The 9,672-nt window shown below is 53.4% G+C and overlaps 1 protein-coding gene across 3 annotated transcripts; it reads right to left on the reverse strand.

The window, feature by feature from the left end:
* Nucleotides 1–374: 374 nt before the first annotated feature.
* On the reverse strand, nt 375–9,203 carry Slc35c1 (solute carrier family 35 member C1). Of its 3 annotated transcripts, XM_031371086.1 has the most exons (4): nt 9,080–9,203; nt 8,245–8,502; nt 7,344–7,867; nt 375–3,366 (listed from the first exon to the last, which is right to left on the reverse strand). In XM_031371086.1, exons 3-4 carry the CDS (start codon nt 7,834–7,836, stop codon nt 2,807–2,809), a joined length of 1,053 nt encoding a protein of 350 aa, XP_031226946.1. In that variant the 5' UTR covers nt 7,837–7,867; nt 8,245–8,502; nt 9,080–9,203; the 3' UTR covers nt 375–2,806. The 3 variants fall into 3 exon arrangements, with proteins under 3 accessions (XP_031226946.1, XP_031226945.1, XP_031226944.1); XM_031371085.1 differs by lacking the exon at nt 8,245–8,502; XM_031371084.1 differs by having other exon boundaries at nt 7,344–8,502.
* Nucleotides 9,204–9,672: the final 469 nt, after the last annotated feature.

Raw genomic sequence — 9,672 nt, forward strand, 5'->3', positions numbered from 1 at the left:
ATGTCTTAGTTTCCTCAACGGCAAAGCAACGGGTTTGGGCAAGTTCAATAGCAAAAAGCATCTTTCAACAAAGAAAGATGGAGACTGGGAAAAAAATCAGCCACTTTGGGGTCTCGTTTTCTTACCCCTCAGAGCCCACTACAAGCAGTATCTCAGGATGGGGTGCTGGGCTGCTGCCCTAGCATCCTGTGAGGCAAAGGGCTCATTGCATGGCCTGGGTGACATCTGAGCCAGTCGAGCCCATCTACCAGGAGACACCCAGATGTGAGGATCAGGGGCTTTCACGGGATGCTTTGGCCGGTAGGAGCAGTTGCTGCTGCTGGCTACCGGATTCTGGTTGCTGACTTTTTGTTGGTGCCTTTTTGGAGCCTACATTCTATAAGGAACCCCAGTGTCCTTCAAATAATCCAGCCCATATCCTAGGCGAGTGTGTTAGGAGTCTATTGATGTATGTTGTTTCCACAGTTTCTTTAGATGTGGGGTGGGTGATTCTGCTGGCCTTGCAGAGGGGTGCCAGGTGGCAGCACTCCTCTCTGTTGAGACAAGGGGAAGGACTCGTGTGGGGGGTGTCCTCTTCCATGGGCCTTCCTATTCAATGCTCACAGGTGTATACAGGAAGCAGAAACCTCCATCTAACACACCTCAAAAAGCCCCCTTTGCCCTCGGCATTACTCCCATCCCTCATCCACACTATATTCTTCTGGTAGGAGTGACTGAATCACAGGGTCAACATTGACTCAAGGACCCAATACACTTGGGTGTCCTATTCATATGGCCTACCATTGTGAACTGACACCTCTGAAGCTGGGAACCACAACAGACCCTCCTCCTCCAGGCAGTCTGGTTAGGGGTTGGTCATATAGTGAACAGGCTAATGCAGTTTTGATCTTCTTCCTCATCTGAAGGAAAGGGCATGCACTCCAGGCTGAGGGAGCAGGCACTCTTCTGAGCACCAGCTGCGTGACAGGCAGGAGGCTCTCCCTCTGAACTCTGCTGCTACTCACAAGCCTCTCTGAACCTCAGTGTCCTCATCTGTAAGATGGGGGATCAGTGATGGCTCCCATCCCACACAGTAGCAATGGCTGTGAAGGTGGGGGACAGGTAGACAGTCTTAGTGCCATGTCTGCCCTCAGTAAACACACAGCCAGTGGCAGCGGTGGCAGCTGGTACTGATGGAAACTTGAATTCTGGATACCCACTTCCCAGAGTAGGTATCTGGAAAATCCTTGTCCTTGCAGGACCAGGAAGGCTGCCTTGTTGTAGCTGGGTCTTCACAGACTCGGGTTTCAGATCCCCACTGGGTTCTGTGTCTCTCAGTCCATACACACATGCTAAATCTTTTTTGTTTTTTTGTTTTTTTTTTAATTAAACATACAATTGAGGGCATCAGGCCCCACCAACTTCATTAGAACACGTGGGAAGTAGGAATCAAAGGCTGAACATGGTTTCCCCATCTTCTCACAAAAGGGACACAGACATCAAATATTACCCCAAGGAAATGGGGGTACAAAAGGCCAAACAGAAGGGACTAAGACAGTGACAGCTACCCTGAGGTTAGGAGGGTGTGGGCTTGGGCATCATGGTCTGAGTGCTTCTGTCCCCAAATTCATGTTGGAGTCCTTATGTTGAAGGCTTTGGGGGTGATTAGGTCATGGGGTGGAGACCTCACAGGGCTAGTACTCCTATACAAGAGGCCTGAGGGAGTTTACCTGTGCCTCTACCATGTGAGGATGCAGACAGAGGGGTTTCCTCAGAAACACTGGCTCTATGCGTACTTGATGTGGGCTTTGCTGCCTCCAGGACAGTTATAAACCAACCTCCACTGTTCTTAGCCACATGGTCTAGGCTATTTTGTGACAGGAGCTGGATGGGCCAACTCTGAGAATCAGTGGGCTCCTTCAGCCCCAGCCTCAGAGAACATACCTTCAAGGTCTCTTACCATCAAGAGGGGCCTGGGGGTCCAAGCACATGGGAACAGAGGCTATGAGTGGACCCCACTTCCTGCTTGCAGATGGAGGTGTTGGGGGTGGGGACTAATGGGGAGTACAGAAAGAGGGTACAGCTAGGTAGCTGAGCCAGGTGTTGGAGAACAGGATGGTGGCCCCTCTGGGCCAAGAGAAGCCAGGCAGGAAAAGCAGGGTTAGGGGCTGTAGAGGCATTCATCACTCTACTTAATCTGCAAAACGTGTGGCTCCCCCGGTTCTAAAGTTGAAAATATGGAGTGCAGAGGTGAGTGTTTTCTCATCAGCCACCCTGGGTGTAGCTCCCATAGACAGTTGGTCTGTCATACCCACTCACACAGAAGAGGGCAAAATGGCCATTTCTCTCTCTTTGCTCAGCTCCCAACTGTAGCTAGAGTGTTACTGATGTTAATAGCACCTGAGCTATTATGCTACCTGCCCAGGGACCCAGAGATGTGGGTCACCCAGCTCCCTTCAACTAGCTATAGTGGGGTCACAACACATCTCCCTTGTGTAGAAAGTAAGACATCACTTCATCAGTCCAGTCCCCAAAGAGTGCACCTGGCCCCAACCCCAGAGGCGATATGGAGGTAGACAGGCCCCAGGAGGCAGGAAGGGCTCCCACCAGGGCTTTCCCACCAGGGCTTTCCCAAGACAAGAAGATGGGACAGACAGGAGATTTGGCAGCTTTCTGACATGACCAGGAAAGAACCTGGCTCCTCTTAGATCATCTTCTGAGGAGGATGTAAACAATATTGCTCAGGGCTATACCCAGTCGGCTCTATGGGAAGCCTTCAGTGCTGGGCAGGCCCTACCTGAGCTCAGCCCTGGGTCCCTGAAGGAGCTCACACCCCAATGGCACTCTTCTCACCATCTTTGGAGCTGGGGTCCTCCTGGGTCTTCTGCATCTCCCAGCCCCTGACCCAGGTGTAGGCAGAGGAGCCACCCAGCACCATCAAGTTGCTTGTCCACCACAGGAAGCTCTTAATCTCTTCGTAGTAGAGCACAGCCAGCACTGTCTGCGCACAGGCCTTGGCCGTGCCTGACACATTATGGGTTAGGGGACTGGTGAATTTGATCTGAAGTCCTGTCACATAGCCGATGGCAAATCCAAACAAGCCACCCAGTGTCATCATGATCCAGAAGTGGGCACTGTTCAGATGAGCAAAGGCCAAGAGGGCATGGAGTTCACCCAGCACTACCATCAGGGGCAAGAAGAGCACACAGGCGTTGACATTGTTATAGAAGGTTAGGCGCCAGATACTGTGGTCTACTGCAGGCAGCACCTTCTTGGTATAGATGGCATTGAGTGAGACACAGAGGCTGGCCAGCACTCCGAAGATGGTGCCCGTAAGGGACAGGGTGCCCTCAGCTCCCTCTTGGTCTATACCAAGCCAGAAACCACCTGCAACAGATAGAAGAGTGACAAGGTAAGGAAGGATGAGGACAGGAAGGGGAGGGAAGGGATTCTGACGCCACAGTTCTGTGGCCCTTACCTCATCACCAACACATATGAAGTCTAACCTCTGCACTAAACAGGGGCCAAGGGAGTGGAGGCCAGAATGAGAACCTGTGTTCCCCCTCTGTTGGGGGTCAGTCCTGTGTACTGTGTATTCACCTGCTGATTTTTGGGACCAGACATCTGGCTACAGTACAGGCTACAGGGCAAGCATCTTGAGGGTCAAGCATCTCCATTCTCAATGTTATGTAAAAACTGTTTTCCATCATCTCTGATTGATTAATAAAGAGTAGATCAGCCTATGACTGGGCAGGAGAGGACAGTACAGCTGGGACATCAGATCCCAGTGGGAGGGTCCCAGGTAGAGAGAGGGGAGCAGAAAGAAAGGAAAGGTGTGGAGAGACCACGTGGAGACACCAGGAGGATTCACCATGAGGCCACACACGGAGCAGAAGCAGACCAAGCCAGAGCAAGACTCAGATGGCAAGCATCTTCCAGGGCATTAGTAGCTTAGAGGGTTAGAATAGTTCAGAACCTGCCAGGCAAAGTGCCAGCAGCTTGTTAATAAAAACACCCGGTTTCTGTGTCTTTTATTTGGGAGCGTTGTGGATTAAAGTGGGCATAGAAATGCCCTGCAGATAAAGGGAGCAAAGAGGGGCGTAACTCCCCCAAATTATACCAATACCCTCCACATTCCCCCAGAAAGAACCTAGCAGAGGGGGAAGGTATAAGGACAGATGTGACCCTGTCAACTCTCTAATTACAATTGTAGTCACTGTAACGAAGGCTATAACATAGTACAGGTGCCTGATGGCCTGTGGGCGCAAACAGCTCTAAAAGAAGAGGGCCAGTAAAGTGACCTTGGGCACTAAAAAAAAGGGACAGGGACCTAAGCCTTGGTCCTGGTTCCCTTGGTGCGAACATTAGGTCAGAGCTGCTCATGGCCTGATGTCGCTTACAGTCACTCCAGGACTCTACTCACTCCTGGGTCACCCTCTGCTCCCTAGGCCACAGCACTGGGCTACCTGCATCTGGCTGCACTTCCTCTGTTACAAGATACCCTCTGCTCCCTAGGCCACAGCACTGGGCTTCCTGCATCTGGCCGCACTTCCTCTGTCACAAGAAAGCCTCAAGACACCTTTCCCCACTTCTCTGAATACTCATAGAACCAGAAGTTTGCCTCTCTCCAGCTTATAGGTCAGGGGGTCTGTGTGTCTGCATCTTTCCAGGGACTCCAAGGCCAAAGACAGCCTCTCCTGGGGATCCCTTCCTCATCCACCTCTTCCCCGCTTCCTGCTGTTAACACACGCTCCTTGCCTTCCCCTGGCTGGTAGGTGCCTGCCCCTGGCTGGTAGGTGCCTGCCCCTGGCTGGTAGACACCTGCTTGTGGCAACGCTATAGCCTCTTTATTTAGATCCTGCATTCCCACAAGGCAGAGGTTTACTGCTGCTGCAGGAATCAGCAACATGGAATAGCAAGACTAGCGCAGGCATCAGAGCAATCAGGCCTCTGACTGCTTTGTGAGGATCTCTCTGAGTTCCAATTTCCTTCATCTGTAAAAACTGGGGCCATGTTCTTGCTCCTGTGTTAACCAATCTACTACTCTCTGTCTTATGACTAAAATAATCTTCCTACAGTGAATATTTCCTCTGTGGCTCCCAACTGTCTTCAGGAAACACTGCACTCATTCAAATGTGTGTTCACAGCCTGTACTACTTGGGAAGTCTCACGACTTCCCAGCAAGGCCTGCTCAGATTATCCCTCATGCTCCCTGCTCTATCGAGATACCCACAGCCCCTTAGCATCTATTGTTAACTATTGTTTCTGCCATCAATATCATTCATGCACCAGGAGCGAGGACCCCACCCTACCTTTCTCAAACTTGTACTCTAAAGCTTGGTACAGGGCCTGGAAAATACTTGACCACAAGTAAATAGCAACGGATGGAGGATGACCACATGGAGACTGGTAGGAGAAAGGCACAAGTCTTCAAGAAGCTGCAGAGAGGCAAGGCAGTGCTCCTGCAGCCCTAGCTGCCTGGGACTTGGGGATATGGCCATCCTGGGCAACATAGCAAGATGCTATCTCAAAACAAGGGCACAAGGCCCTCCAGCATCACAGGCATTTGGCACAGCAGTGGGTTTCTCCATGGTGGGTTTCCCGTGCAGCCAGAGCACCCCATGGCTCCTACTGGTCACCACTGGAGCTCAGAAGTGACTCCATTCTCCATTCTCAAGGTCCTAGACCCTGGAGGGGCTCTGAGCCCGAGAGGCTTTGCAAAGTGCCGCATGTCTAGGAGGCCTTGCCAGAGATGGGCCTCCCCAACAGGAGGAAGGGAGGGGAGAGCCTACAGATGGGGCCAATACTGGGGGCAGCAGAGAGCTCCACTTTCCCCATGCCACTCAGGCAGGCCACCATGGCGCTCAGCTGCCTCACTATCAGCTACTTGTTACTTTGGGGACCCAGGCTCAGGTTCTCCAGTGACTGTAACTTCCTGCATGGAAGTTCTCCCACTAGAAGGCCCATCCCCTCTAATGTTGGCAGGGCTGGTGGACTGAAGTGGGACCCCAGAGTAGCTTGCAGGATGGAGAGGAAGGAAGGAGTGCCAGCTCTCTTAAGGGTATGTACGTGGGGGCAGTGGGAGGGGTGCTAGCAGTGCCGACAGCTTTCTACCTGACCTCTCTCTGGCCCAGACCCCTCACCCCTGGATCCAGGAGCTTCTCAACCAGGGGACATTTCTAGGGAAGATGGTACAGGTTGGCCTGGCCCCTATATCTAGAGCATCCAGCCTGGGCCTCAGAGACACCAGCGACATCTAAGTAGGGCAAACAAGACAAACTAAAATCCAGAGCAGGTACAAACGAAGGTTGCTTTCTATTCATCCAGGACTCTGAGGGAAAAGATGCCCTGGACTCTGTAACCCAGCAGCCACTAAATTCATTCAAAGTGGCAAACATGTTCCCTAACACATGCTGTCAAAGCCAAGAGCCCCTAGCTACATGTGACTGCCGGGCACTAAAAAGATGGTCATGGAATCAGGACTTTGTGGCTGATGCTAAGGAGCTAGATGTTTCAAAGTTCCTGGGCTTTCATTTAAAAGCACATTTGGCCTGTAGTTATAGCGTTGTTTTGCACCGTGCTAACTCCCAATGGGCAGGAGCAAAGCAGACTGGCTTGAAACACAGGCCAGGGAGTGTGGCCAACCCGAGACTGTATCCCAGACTATGTGCTTCTTAGTTGTGGGGCTGTGGCAAGGAGCACAGCCTCTTTGAGCTGCAGTTTCACAGAGATGCAACCAACCAGAGCGCTTATGGGTACATAAAGAGGATGCTACACGTGTAATGATCAGCACAACGTTCCTATCAGTATTTACGGTCACATCTGAAAAGGCAGTTAACGCCTCTTAAAGCACACACATATTGGACCATTGAAATGGCTCAGTGGGTAGAGGTACTTGTGCCCATCGTGATGACCTGAGTTCACCCTTGACCTCTTGAGAAGAACAGTAGCGTGGTGGTGGAGAGTGTGACCTATGGAGGTAGTTGCTTATGTGCAAATCCCAGCTTTGTCAGTGATTAGCTGTGATTCCAGTTACTTAGCTTCTCGATCCCTTGGGTTTCTCTCTGTAAAAACGCAGCTGTATTTTACCTTGTAACGGGGGATCGGTTAAGTTCACATGGATCAAGTGCTTAGATCTATCTGAGTGCTGGGCTGGCTGTGCTGTAGTGTCTGCTACCATCACTATTTTCACTTTGGCTGGATCCCTAACCTATGGAGTCACAGAAGTTAGGAAGTTATTCGTTCTCTACAGATCTCTTCCTACGACTGGTGGTGCAAAAGACCTGGGACTGATAACCTGTAATGTGTTGATCTTTACGATTCTTGTTCCCCACAGGACCCCTCCCCCCTCCCCCCACACTCACCAATGATGACCCCGCAGGTGAGCAGGGCATAGAAGGAAGTGGTCTGTTTGAGCAGCAGGTAGGAGAGAAGCACATTGAACACGGTGGTGAGCGAGCGTCCCACGTTGTAGAAGGCCACCCCTACATACTTGAGGCAGAGGTTATTGAAGGTTATCATGCCGATAAAGACCACGGACAGTGGCAGCACACTTCGGGCCACCTTGAGGTCCAGGTTTAGGGTGGGGAAGTCTACCATGCCAGGGCAGCAGGTGGCCAGAGTGCTGAGGCCCTTGCACAGCAGTGAGGTCACCAGGCATTGGTAGAACGTGACGAAAATGGGGGTATCCAGCTGCAGGGAGGGGCTGTCCAGCAGGTACTTGTTGAGGAATACCATGGAGATGGAGGTGACCCAGTAGAGAGAGACCACTATCGCGATCTGCAGAGCCCGGAGCAGAAATGGCTTGTTCTCGCTGTCTGCCTCCTCGGAGACAGCAGAGGCTCCAGTCAGCGCCATGCGCAGGATCCTGGACCGCTTCAGAGGGGCCCTGTTCATGATGGCAGAAGAGCTGGGTCACCTCAGGCCAGAAGCATTCCCTGGACTTCAGGGATTCAACTGCTAGGGCCTGTGGCTGCAGCCTTCAACTGTCACATGGGATGACCTATCGGTCCCCTCCTTCTTGGATGAAGTTCTGCTTCCGGATTTGCCGAGGTGCACCTCTCCTCATCTTGCTCGCTCCGGGGGAGAGGGTCCGAGAAGGGGGGGGGTTTATGAAACAAGAACCAGGGAAGGGAGAAGGGGCCTAACTAAGGATGTGGGCCTTGACAGCCAGCTTGACAACAGGGGACACGTGAGTCGCAGGGAGAAAGGAAGCGAGAGAGCGACAGAAGGGCAGAGCGGAGGAGGAAATAGCTGGACGCGAACCTCGTGGGAAGCTGTGAGCGGGAGAGTGAAGCATGCGGGAATCCCCCGGAAGCACCCGCGGAGCCGAAGGGAGGGCGTGCTGCAGGGAGGTCACCGAGGCTCAGGGAGGCGTCTCGGGGGACACGGACAGGGGCCTGACGGGAACAAGGCTCTGCGGCTGCCACGAAATCCAAAGGCTCTGCGGCGGCTGCCAAAATCCGGCTCAGCGTGGCGGGTCTCCCTTCAGGTCCCGAGCGGGGCGGGCCCAGCGCGCATTTCCTGACACGCCCACGAGCCACCTTAAAGGGCCAGCTCGCAGGCCCTTCCCACTTCCCGCGGCAAGTCTGCACCTGTGCCCACAGACTTGCTCTCTTCTTCTGGGAATCCCCTGAGACCAGGGAAGGGTTTCAGATGCCTCTCCCATTTTCTGGAAGGTTCTGTCATTCTCCCCTCCACCCGCACTGTCTGTTCCCCTGGCCTCTTCAGGTCGGCTAGACTGAGTCAGGTGCATCTGCACCATCTTCCCAGAAAGTGGAATACCACCTTTCCGCTTCTGGAGACCCCCTACACCAGCCCTTTGCGCCCAGCTCCCCAACGCTGCACCACCCCCGTCCCTCAAGCTCAGGTCACTCCGGAAGACCTTGTTGCAGTCCTCCCCTTTCTTCCTACCCCCATTTTCACCGCTTCGAGACCTAATCAGGAGGACTTGAGGTCCCGGAGATCCAAGCGGCGCTTCCAGAGGCGAGAAGCCACGTCACCACCTCCCGATAAAGTCCTTTCTGGATGCCCTGACCAAAGTCCCTGAGCTTCTCAATGCTGTATCCCTTTCCCGAAACCCTTCCCCTCCAGAACGTACCGTCCGTCCACCCGACTGGGCTCTGGTGTCCTGGCTGATGCAGGGACCTGGCGCTCACTCGCTGCGGTGCCCTCGGGTGTACCTGCAGCACCGCCCTCGGCTGCACTTGCAACGCTGCCCAAGCCGCACCCCAGTACGACTTCCTGCTCGCTGTCCCCAGCGCGCGCCACGTCCGGCTCTGGGCGAAGTGGGACGAATGCCCCAGGGGCCCATCTTCTGGATGGCCCCTTTCCTTTATCTAAGGTCAACGCAGTCTCCCGCCCTCCGCCCCAGCCAGCCTGGGACTCCTGTTACTGTAGTTGGCGCGTCCCTTGACCAAGATGCATCCTTAGCCCTAAGGGTCCCAAGCCATTGCTTCCAGAAGGGCGTGGTTGGGAGAAACGCCGACTGCTGCCATTCCTGGACGAGAGTACTCGTCCCAGTCCCAGGGACCACGCTTGAGTGGGCCACTAGCTCCAGGTCTTTTACACCTGGGCATCTGGAAAGGTTGACTTTTCTCTGGTTTCTCCCTAGTACCATTGTTGGGCAGGTAAGTTTGCCCTAGGCTGAGCTGGTTTTATTGTGGAAATGGCTAAAGCAGTAGTTTCCAGACT

This window comes from Mastomys coucha, unplaced genomic scaffold, assembly GCF_008632895.1.
Source record: "Mastomys coucha isolate ucsf_1 unplaced genomic scaffold, UCSF_Mcou_1 pScaffold15, whole genome shotgun sequence".
Taxonomy (NCBI): Eukaryota; Metazoa; Chordata; class Mammalia; order Rodentia; family Muridae; genus Mastomys; species Mastomys coucha.

What these genes read in the sequence shown, in the direction of transcription:
- Slc35c1 (XM_031371084.1), bottom strand. Translation starts at nt 7,875, where the DNA reads ATGAACAGGGCCCCTCTGAAGCGGTCCAGGATCCTGCGCATGGCGCTG. An exon ending in CACCTGCGGGGTCATCATTG is followed by an intron (nt 3,367 to 7,343) that starts GTGAGTGTGGGG and finishes TATCTGTTGCAG; the next exon opens with GTGGTTTCTGGCTTGGTATA.